The following is an 11,888-nucleotide window of genomic DNA, read 5'->3' as shown; positions in this document are numbered from 1 at the left end:
TCATATTCAACATCGTGTTCTGTGTGAAGAAACATTTATTTATTATTGCGTCCTTGTCCGCGTATATATGATATATATATATATATATGTGTGTGTGTGTGTGTGTATTGACCGTAGACTAGTACAATTAAATTCATATATTGTTCGTTTCTTACAGTGTTCTTCTTTTACTATTTTTTTGCACTCCTTTCGTAAGTTTTGTTGTTTAAGATAGAAAATAAGACATTAATTCTAGTTTATGTGTGATTTATTCCTTAAAGGTTCAATTAATGAAGCAATGCATCCTTGCAACATTGTGAATGAACCGGCAACCAAAATAACACCAATTTTTTTGGGGTAATTTGATTGATTAATTTCAATAAGCATGTCAAAGAAGAAACCGAAAAAATAACATGCAGGAACCAAACCTTCTCTACCCAACTAGTCAACAACATCTTCCTAATTTTAGAGAGCCCAAAAGAAAAATTGGATATTAAATATATCTTGGAGTAAATTGTCCTAATCAAATGTTAAGAGTAAAAAGCACTCCCCAAAACAAAGTTAAATATAAATAGGAATGTAGATTGTTGCTAGAAGGGAAATTTTAACTTGTTTGTTCCTTGCTTTCATTTGGAAGGAAGGTTTGGGTGGCGAAAACTCATCAAACCAGTAACCATAAGGTCTTGTAATTGGGCCTACATGCGCATATTCATGGCCCCATTATTACACTCGTGTTGTGTACGTAATTACAAGTTCAAGCTAAGGACTTATGGCCTAAAAAACAAGTTAATGACCGGGGGAAAAAATCAGGCTATAACTTTGGACCAAAGAAGTTGAACTGTTATTCTCATGACATTTACCAAAAATAACATCAATAATGTGAGCCCATGAAGTGTTGTACTTACCACATTCTGCCAAAATTTAGGTACGTACATCAAATTATTACAATTGCTTGGACAATTTATGATTTGGGGCCAACTTGACACCCACTCACCGATGCACACGAAATAGATCAACAAAGGGTCCTTGCCTTAACGATCAGTAATGTGATACTATCATATATACTATCGGTAAAGGTTTCTAGGACTTACTGCAATGCTTAAATTTTAGTTCCCACCTGAACCATCCACACACACACATATTTAATGTTTATAGGATATTACTTGACTTTAATTTAGTTGGGATTTAATTATCAGAAAACTTGTATCTTATTGATATTTATAGGAAATTTTCCATCTTATTAATTAGTATTTATTTAGTGTTAGTTATCTCACTCTTGAAGTATAAATACTTTTTTGATAATCATATATTATATTTGTCTCTTTTTCTCATGTTATTTGTTGCTTATTATTTATTATTACTTTTACATTAATGTGACAGTAATCCTTTGTTTAGAATTTTTTTTTTGTCTAAGATTCTTGCAACTATACGAAACATATGACTAATCTGGTTCAAGTATAAATTAACTTTCCATGAATAATAAAAATCCTTCTCTGAATTTTAATGCAACTTCATTCCTAAGACTAACAGTCAAGATTTCTGGTTAAATTTTAAGTTGATGTTAATATCGATCTCAGAGGAACATGTTCAACTTCTCGCAAAAGAATATCTTATCCTCTGTTCTATTTATATTTTATATAGTAGTAATCAACATTTATATTAACTGGGAAAATAAAATAAAAACCAGATGATAAGAAAAATAGTATGATTTATGAAGTAATTAGTAATATTCAAATGTTAAGAGTCAAACACCCCGAAAAAAGTTAATAGTAAAATATAAATAGGAATATAGAAGGAAAATATTAAACTTTTGTCCATTTTCTTTCATTTGGAAGGAATCTTCGGGTGCCGTATTCTCATTAACCAGTACCCATATGGTCCTGTAATTGGGCCTATATGCACATATTTGTGCTCAAACGAAAAATAACATCAATGTGAATCCATAAGATATTGTACTACCGCATTGTGCCAAAATTTAGGTATATTATGAGAAATTATAGTAGTATTTGTATAATGTCTTTGCATAACAAAGGAAACTAGTGTTGTATTTTTTGGTTACATCTTTTAGATTTATTGGGAATTATTTTCCTACAATTTATGGGATGATATATGATTTGGGCCCATGTCTTAGCGATCAGTACTATGATAATATCAGTAAGGCTCCCAGGACTAACTGCATTAAATTTGTACTTCTCAATCGTACCATTTGCATTGCAATCTTAAAAATAAGCTTACATGTGAATAACTATTCAAAGTTGTATCTTATTCGGATTTTATTTAGTTTTGGACTTTTGGTTACGTAACTCTTGAAGTGTAAACACCTTTTTGTTAACTTATGTAATACACATCGCTGATATCAATCAATTATGTTTGTGTCTCTTTATATCTTTTATGTCACTATTTATTTACTTTACAGTAGGGTGATAGTAATTCTTGTTTAGAATATTGATGTTGATCTGAGGAACAAGTTCACCTTCAGAGGAAAATAATATCTTATCTTCTTTACCATTTATATTTATACATTATAACCAATAATCAACATTTCATATTAACTGGGAATAGAAAACTAAAGTAAGGTAATACGTCATAATAGGACGACAGAAAGGCGTAAATTGGTACGTCTCCATGCTGAACTTTTTACCGACATTGTCTTCGAGCTCAATCGTACTCGCCTATTTAAATCCGGCAGAATCCATCTGAAAAGGAAACGAGAAAACAAAACTTTAGTCATTTATAATGTATAAGTATAATTATGAAAAAATAGTTGCTAATTCTTCTGGAAAATTAATTTAATGCAAACATTTATAATTAATAGATTGAATTGAGATTAATTTCACATTATTGAAAGACCAAGCTAATGTTTTTTCAATAATTGATTATTTGAGGAGCTGAATTAATAGTTAAAAAAATAAATTAATGCCACTTTCTCAATTTAAGAACTAAATTAACGATAAAATACTTTGGAGAGCGAAAACAATGAGATGACGTCTATATCATTGGAAGATTAAAGTAATAGGGGTTCACTGAAAAAGAAATCTAAGGAAAATATTGATCAATATAGTAAATAATTTTTATTTGAAGTTTTGCTTTTGAAGATTTTATCTTATGAACTTTTTTAAAGCCCTCTTTTTTAGTTTGAATGATATACGATTTTGTAGGCAGTGGGATTTTGTCTTGTCAGTGTAAATTGACTGGGACATAAACTCTGACAACTACATAGACCATCAGCATTATAAATTTGTAATGAACAATTTCAGCACAGGTCGCAATCTAACTTATCAGATTAAAAACTGTCCAACAAAAGCTGTCCATAAAAATTGTCTAAGTTGAAGGTGTCACCGGACAACAGGTCCCATCTGTAAAGAGTAGCACTGTTTCCTTTCATATTCATTTCATATCCTTTCATAAAATTAGGTATCGTGAATTATTGCTTGTTATTTAAATGCAGTTGCCCACTTCTACCCAAACAAACAAAAAAAAGAGGAGTTGCTCACAACTTTAGAATTTCAGGGCTCATTTATTTCAAAATTTGAGAGGATTCATTCTGATAAAATTAATTTTAAATCGTTAAACATAATTAAAATGTGTTTCCAAATTATTTTTAATCACGGATTTTATATTGAATCGTGTTCACAAAGAGAGAAGTGGTCATGTTTAAGCAACCGATACTCAATGGCACAAAACAACATCCATGGTCCATGGGACATTATTTTTATTATTTCCCCAACCATCATCTCACCGTATCATATTTGTAGAGAAACACTAGGCAGGAGCAGAGGTGATGGCTTAAGCGTCATACACATGCTTTTAAGATAAAACATCATGCAATTTCTGAAGATGAATGGGACGCCCAAAGAGTTTAGAAAGTTTATAGGAATTCAGATGTCCACACGACATAGATGTGGGCTTTGCAATTGGAGTTATGGTTGCTTTGGCACATCAAAGGATGGAAGCCAGCAATGGAGATAGGCCATTAGAATTTGAAGTCATATTTTCTGTTCTTCAGCCACCTGCTTACGCGATTATGTCAAGCTAGTCATTATTTAATGCTTGTCCAGAAAGATAGATCCATGTAACGCTTAGGTCATTTGTGATGTGTAATAGGGACTCGGGGAACTTGCTTTTGCTTCGTACGTGCTCTCACTATTTTGATTACTTAATGCATTCCTGTCGCTATGATAATATGATAACAACAGTAATGATTACGTGTGTCGCAAGTAATAAGGATTCTGTGAATAGACTTGGAACGGAAAGAAAAAGAATTACATTATTAGTCGCTCATGTTTTCATCTGATTGGGTTACATGAATTTCATGGGTGTACCATAACAGCGAGATCGCAGTCATAAGAAACACCCATCAGTAAAAAAATTGGGAGGAAAAAAATTTAGAAGAACTAAAATGTAATTTGACCTTCGTCAGAAATATGATCCGAAGGAATCTGGTCAAAGATGTCAGGGCAGGAGTCCCAGTTTCCTCGTTGTCTGGCCTCCCAATACCCTCCTACATAGCGGTATGTCCCGCTCGCTTTATCCTTTGCAAACCACCGTGGTTTCCAACCACTCTCTTGCATCTTCCGAGCCTGAATCATATTCAAACAAATGTTAGATCAATCGATGGTAACTAATCAATCAAGAGAAATTTAAAATTGATGCTACTCAGCTGAACACAATCTACACTTAACCCTTCCATTGATAAAGGGTGTTATGAAGCACCAAAATACCTACACGGGTCCTCTTTAAGTGCCAAGCTGCAAGTGAACCATAAAACCAAAAATTACAGAACATAAAATGTAACAGGCACCTGGCGCTGCCGCTGCTCTAGCCGTGACTTTTCTACATTTGCCATGTCATACTCTCCATTTTCCAAATACCTCTGGTCTGGTCTTAACCTTGAATCTGTAGGCGGCAACTTCTCCTATGTAAAATCACAAATTAAATTGACAACCAATGTCTAACAAAATGCCAGAAACACATCAAACACACACAGTAAGATGACAGAACTATTTTGTTCCTTTCATCTTTGTCGAGAAAAAGTAAGTGTCCCCTTGTTATTGCAAGTGAACTCCAGTTAAAGCATGCACAACCAATCACAAATTGCATGCAGTGAATAATACAGTTTTTCCAGGATTATTTTTCCTTAAACAAGTATATACAAAGAGTGGTGACATAAAAGAGAGTATTGGTTAACAAAACACACCTTCAATCCAGGGGTAAGTTCATTTAATGTGATGGCAAAGCGAGTGAAGTTATATCTAGTGGGAAACTTGGGAGCCCTGCTTCGCTTCCAGAGCAAACGAGCATCTGACAAAGTATCATGACCTTTCCCTTTCCCAGTGTAGTCTCCATTAACATAATGCATGCTTTCATCCCATTTTCCAAACAAAGTTGATACAGTCTTTCCGTTACTATCTTGAATGATACCATGAACCTAGAAAGGCAGCCAAACCACATTAAGAGACAAACTTCTGCAACAAAATTTCATATATCATAATATAGTAAGATGGTAATAAAAAGTCCATTTACTAGCAAAGGCCTCACTATTTTCCTTAAAGAGAAATCTGAGCATTGGCGCAAAAGTATGCATATTGAGTCTATACAGTAAGACAACTAAGTCTTATACAAACCAAAGAGGAAGGACAATTTGATGCCAGAGCTAATGGATATATTAAATGTGAAAAAATAGAATCCATGCAACAGATACAAAGCACCTGGTGAGGATTTCGATCAATTATAGATTGTTCCTTGAATTTCAGTTTACACGAGTGCTCTTGGTTTCCCTGTATACGCATTGTACCATAGTGATCACAATATAGCTTTCCCAATATGAGATTGTATATTGATGTAGTAACCTGGAAGAACGAGTCCGTTTAGAAATTAGAACCAAAGCAGGATATCATAGCAGTTGAAGAGAATAATATATACCTTGCTCCACTGGAAAACCTCCCCGTCATCAAATTCCAAAGTCAAAGTACCAACAGGGTCCAGTTGAATTGATCGCCCCCAAAATTTGCTCTTTAGGTTGCTATCACCCCAAAATTTCCAACCTGTACCCTCACAGTGACATGCGACAATCATTGGGTGATGACTGACCTGAGGGGAAGCAAAAACATTAATAATTTCTAATAGGCGGCATAAATTAAAAAAGCCAAATCATATCCCTTTTGTTCACACCAAAATCCAAATTGTGTTCATACGTTTCTCCAGAACTAATGCACTCACATTACACCTCTTATTCAAGAAATAAATGGTGTAGCTTCTGAAATTATGATCCTCCGTATTGGGGAAAACTGTTTCTTTATTGGTGAATGAATGATCAATTAAAACCCAAGAAACCTCTAGGGAAGGAAATACAAGACAAATCCACAAACTGTTTCGTTCAATCAAACGCAAGTGGTTGTAAGGAATCCAAATGTGTAATTTCCAAATAAATCATTCAAATAACTCTGGTTTAAGATCTCAAAAAAAATGTCCACACAGTTGTAGATTTTTTAAAGAAACCAATTGCCTGACCCATTTCACAAATATGTAAATTTGACTGCAATCAGAAAGGAAACTTAAAGCAAGAATAGAAATTATCATGGATTGATACTTTGGTTGAGATGAAAATAGGTAATATTTTAATCACTTCACTATGTCAGGATAGATTATACCTTCTCTGAGAAAAAATGAAGGCCTTTATCTGGATAGTGAGCTTCATATGTTTCCCCAAGTAACGGATTAAATGGTTTGCAAACTCTTCCTTCAGTTGAAGCATAGCCAGATACAGCAAAAGCCGCAACATAGAGAATCCTCATGAGGCTATTACCCTGCATGGCATCTCCAATTAGTTAAAAATGGGAACAATGCACCCAATACTGCATTGAAATAGTTGACAGCAAGAAAATCAAAGTCAACATACAGATTTTCTTATTTCAAATGAAAAAATTCTATTTAATCCCTCAGATTTGCTTAATATTGCAGAAATAGAGACCTGTCAGGCAAATCCAGACTTACCCTTTTTCCCCATTCATATGCTTGGTCCAGAAGATATGAATACTCCATTTCTTCAAAACATTTTTGCAGGGAGGAAAGAGGTTCGTTAAAATAAACAGGAAGGCAAACTTTTGTTAGATCCTTCCCTATATTATCCTTAATCATTGACCAAAGACTGACACCTTTCTCTTTTTCTACAGGGTCAGGCAATTTCTTACGCCGCTTAACATGAGGGTAATTGGTTCCAACATATCTAATCGAAGGATCTACGTCATCCTCTGATTCAAATGCATAGAAACCTTCATCATCTGAAGAGAAGGATGATACTCGATAATCAGACCCATTACTTTTAAAAGAACTGGATGATAGAATATCACGAGTATCAAAAAAGGCATTGTCATCTTCATCTGTTTCTTCCTCTGCAGCATCATTTCTCTCATTGTCATCTTCAGATTCACTTGCAGTTCCTTCTGAATTGAAAACCGGAAAACAAAATAAAAAGTTTAAAAGACAGTGTTAGGTTATAATTGGGGTATCAGAGATACAGATAGTGGAACCTAAATAATTCAAGTTTCAAGAAAATGCAACATCAAAACAATGACACAACTAAATAATCCTTGCTGCTGATGCAGAAATGTTTCAAATCTTACCACTAAATTTTTCTTGCGCTAATCTTGAGGAAGCCTCTTCATCATTCCGCTGTCTTTGGCTCTCATCAACTACTGTATCCTCCAGATCAACCTTTTCTGTCTACGATATAACATAGATAAAGAGTTTTTTAATACACATGAAAATAAAAAAGATTTATCCTTGATCAATATGTTAAAAAAATAAGAGAGAACAGCATTAAAATAAAATAATAAACTATTCATGTAAAAATAGCAAATGAAATCATTTTGTTAAACAACGTGGAAACAATGAAAAACATTGAATAATTCAATGGATTTAAATTAATGACCGCAAACCCTTATAATGCAGGATTTAATAGATTTAATTAGAAAATATGTTAATAAAAATAGTCATCCTATGAAGAACCTACCCAGCTCTTCACCCATGAGGCAACATCATTCCAGGTCTGCACAATGTCGTCTTCCAAGGTTAAAGAAACTACTTTTCATTCACGAAGGCTACTTGCAGGACACAAATAAGGGCAAAAAATAAACCTTAATCTATTCATAGGTACCTAGTCAGTTCAGAACACTAAAAAATTGGAACATCATTTAGCAACAGTCGATTGCCAGCCCCCGTTTTTTACTGGTAGAAAACTTTTAGCAAGATAAATGAACACAAGAGAAGAGACATACAAATTTATTGAAGGAGCATTCAATTGAAAGATACGTGATAAGTTTAAGCTATAATTTATGCCAGGATTCTGGTATTAGCAAGGTCAGTAAAAGTCACAAGAACAAAGAAAAATAAAAAGAGCTTGGAAACGACTTTCGTATAAACTACCAGCAAACCATAACCTACTTCACAAGTTAAATATTTCATATTTTGGTGACAACATAATACCAAACTATACTACCTTGATCCATCTATATTAGTAAGTATAGATTCCCATTCTGAAGTGATTGCGATTCAACTTACAATTGCACTGCTCTTAAACGAAGTTTAGTTTTTTTTTTTTTTTCTATTTCTGAGTAGACGTACCTCTAATTGGCGCAAGGTGTCAATGAGGGCCGAGTGCTTCTGCTTAAGCAGCACAAGCTGGCTTTGCAGCGCCGCAAACTCAGTCCTGATGATTTGCTCACTGTCCTGAATCGCCGCCTCGCTCACTCCCTCTTCCATGAGCCGAACTCTCAGCTTCTCCGTCGAAACGGTTACATTGTCCACCGGAGCCATCAACTCGCTGTTCGACATCCGCGGGAACATGTCCTTCACCGCCTGCAACGCCTCCGTCCACGCCACCCGATCCTCCCGCGTCTCCGCCCGAAGGTGGAGCCTCTTCGTCCCCGTGAATACCGAAAACCGCTTCTCGTCCGATTTGCTCTCGCGAATCGTCGAAACCTAAAACAATCACAATCACAAACAAATCACGCCGAATGAAAATCCCTAATAATTGAAATTAAGTTGGCAGGAGTGGAGCTAGGTCGTGCCTGGAGATGGATTTCCCCAAACGGCTTTCGTATGTGTTGAGGGTGATAGGAATTACGGTTGCGAGTGATCCTGCGCATGGATTCTTCGCCGATGACCATGGAGCCCTTCTCGGTTTCTTGATTCACGACGATCTTATCAGGTCCGTGAATCTTGTAGTAGGAGAGAACGCCGTCTTGGAGCACGAACCATCGCGGTCGCCATCCTTTCCCGTAATTCACCCACTTGTACAGTATTCCGGAGATTCCGTTCCCGACGAGGTCATTGATCTTCACGTCCACCACCGGCTGCTCCCGCTGGCTCCCGCTGTGGCTGTGCCGCGGAGCCAAATCGGATCTCACGGCGGAGGCGGCGGCGGCGGCGGGGAGAGGCGGCATGGCGAAGTCCGCGAACGAGGGTTTCACTGGCGAGGCCTGGTCGGAAATGGCGGACACGCAGCAGAAAGGATGCATGAAGAAGAGAGAGAATATATTTATATCACTGCGGCGAAAGCGGTCCTGCGACGTGGCGGTGTCGGCGGAGGTGGATGGAGGTGGCGCCGATCAGGTGAAGCGTCATGCTAAGCACGGTGTGGCGATCACTACTGGAACGGGGGCGTGGCGTGAGATAAAAACGGTTATGTTTGTGTCCGGATTAGAAGTAAAAAAGAAAAAAAGAGTGAAGTAAATAATAAATGAATAAAACAAATATGTCAATTGTGAAATGAAGAGGCAAGGATTAGAATATTAGAATAAATGAATGGGAGAAGTTATTATGTTTGTTTGTTAGGAGGGAGATGGAGTAATGAATGTGTTTCCGGTGCTGGAGTTGGAGTTGGAATTGGAATTCTATGCCTTTTTTAAATATGATGAATGAAGAATGAGTGTTGTGATATTGCGGGGGTAATGATTGTCTGCGCCCAGGATACAGGCTATAAGATGCCTCCGCCTCCATCAGCACGTGACACCTGGGGAGATGCCATGTGGAAGCAAAATGTCTTCCACGTTTTGGAGGGAATTCAATTCAGATTTGGATAACAGAAACACCATCTTTGCCAGACAACTCAAATCTAACCTCACTCTTGAATTTCTACTATTCAGAAAAAACACAGGGTCCAAAAATATTTAAAAAGCAACAAAAACTACCAATACTAGCACCGCCTATTTATTCTCTTTTTGCATGAAACACATCTAATATTGAAGGAAAAACAAAAACTGAAACGATGAGACAATATATAACTTGAATTATTTGACGATGATAACATCACGCTGTGTGTTTATTAAAGAAAAAATTTTTTTTTTTTTGAATTTGATTAGTTTGACCAGTTGAAAGAAAGAAAAATGATAAAGTACAGCTACAATGTAATTCAGATAGATAGGCAACTAACGTGGATAAGAAGGGATTAGTGAGAGAAAAGTACTAACTATCGTTTTGATTGGTTAGGTATTTAGGGGTATGAGCAGCAGTATCACCTTGAGGAACGTCTTTTCAATGTCTACTGGGTCAATATTCAACAACAAAATGTTTTTTTTACAAGTCTAATACTTTTACCCGTCCACTTGAATTTAAATGCGTCAAATTAATGGTACTCTATCATCTTAAGTTGATTAAAAAAATATGATTGAAAAAAATATATTTTATTAAAAATAATAAGTAAGATTTTTGGATGAAAATTAATCATTATTAAAATTAATAATTAATTGGCAATAACATCATTTATATTAGGAAAATAATCACTGTATATCACATCCTATTTAATAGTTAGAGAGGGAAAGACGAGGTATAAAAAATATTTTATAGTTTTTAGTATAATTAAAAGGTATATAAGATTTTTATTTATCATCTAACTAATATTTGTCTCCACGAATCAGAACTATTATTCACTGTTCCTTTCTTTCTATTTTAAAAAATAAAAATTCCCATTTTTTATTCAAAATTTTCATGAATGAATATTTTCTTTCATTTAAAAGCAATACAATATATCTTAACTTGGTGGCTACAGAAAGAGAAAAGAGGAAGAGGTCGTGTTTTTTAATCTCTCTTATTATAAAAAAAAAAACTAATAAACTAACTACTAACATTTATTTATAAAAAAACATAAAATATATCAGATATCTTGTAAAATATTATCTTTGTCCATATACATAAGATCCTTTTCATTTTGTTGTTTGTCCCTTTTATTACACCATCTTATAAAAGTGTAGTGCATTAATTATTTTTATCATATAATACTCTTCATTAATTACATAATTCTATCTCCAAACATTAATTATTCTTTATCAAAAAGCAATTAAGTGGAGAAGGGAATGAATGATAAGTTTGGAAGAGAAATATAAATAATTGACAAATTTAGAACGATTATCTAAATTAATTATTTTTTAAAAAGGTTATGAATTATTTAAAAGTATCTTATATATAAGGCCATATGTTGTAAGAAAATAGTTGAAAATTTTAAATATTAAAAGGATAAGAAATTGAATTTATTTAATTTTTAAAAACGAAAAAATATAATTTACTAAAAACTAAAGAGATTAAAATCCCAAATAATACAAATTAAAAGATTAAAAGTGTCATGGTTTTATTAATGAGAATATATCTATCGAGTCCCACATGATTTGCTCCAATAGAAGTGGGTGTATGGTACATATATGGCGATGTTATATGTTAAACACATTCAGCAATCATATTCTAACATTTTGAATCAAAAGCTCTCTCTTAATTATGGATGAAAAAATAAAATAAAAAAAAAAGCTTTCTTATTAGTTACTATCGTCAATCTTAACTCGAAGATCTGGAAGATAATAGCATCTGACTAGAATCTAGATCATAGGCAGCCTTATATTGTACCCTTTTTCCTCTCCAAA

At 34.6% G+C, this 11,888-nt stretch overlaps 1 protein-coding gene across 2 annotated transcripts; it reads right to left on the bottom strand.

The window, feature by feature from the left end:
* Positions 1 to 4,228: 4,228 nt before the first annotated feature.
* Positions 4,229 to 10,230, bottom strand: LOC100818933 (oxysterol-binding protein-related protein 1C). Of its 2 annotated transcripts, none has more exons than XM_006578919.4 (10): positions 9,048 to 10,230; positions 8,602 to 8,958; positions 7,602 to 7,701; positions 6,973 to 7,418; positions 6,630 to 6,785; positions 5,902 to 6,069; positions 5,688 to 5,828; positions 5,177 to 5,407; positions 4,781 to 4,894; positions 4,229 to 4,559 (listed from the first exon to the last, which is right to left on the bottom strand). In XM_006578919.4, the coding sequence occupies exons 1-10, from the start codon at positions 9,495 to 9,497 to the stop codon at positions 4,374 to 4,376; spliced, it is 2,349 nt and encodes a 782-aa protein (XP_006578982.1). In that variant the 5' UTR covers positions 9,498 to 10,230; the 3' UTR covers positions 4,229 to 4,373. The 2 variants fall into 2 exon arrangements, with proteins under 2 accessions (XP_006578982.1, XP_003523465.1); XM_003523417.5 differs by having other exon boundaries at positions 6,973 to 7,421; positions 9,048 to 10,225.
* Between the last annotated feature and the right edge of the window lie 1,658 nt (positions 10,231 to 11,888).

This window comes from Glycine max, chromosome 4 (genome assembly GCF_000004515.6).
Source record: "Glycine max cultivar Williams 82 chromosome 4, Glycine_max_v4.0, whole genome shotgun sequence".
Classification (NCBI taxonomy): domain Eukaryota; kingdom Viridiplantae; phylum Streptophyta; class Magnoliopsida; order Fabales; family Fabaceae; genus Glycine; species Glycine max.
The sequence above is the reverse complement of the archived record's forward strand: the minus strand, read 5'-3'. Positions and strand labels throughout refer to the sequence as shown.

What these genes read in the sequence shown, in the direction of transcription:
- LOC100818933 (XM_003523417.5), bottom strand. Translation starts at nt 9,497, where the DNA reads ATGCATCCTTTCTGCTGCGTGTCCGCCATTTCCGACCAGGCCTCGCCA. An exon ending in ACACCTTGCGCCAATTAGAG is followed by an intron (nt 7,702 to 8,601) that starts GTACGTCTACTC and finishes GTTATATCGTAG; the next exon opens with ACAGAAAAGGTTGATCTGGA. An exon ending in CATATGAATGGGGAAAAAGG is followed by an intron (nt 6,786 to 6,972) that starts GTAAGTCTGGAT and finishes GATGCCATGCAG; the next exon opens with GGTAATAGCCTCATGAGGAT.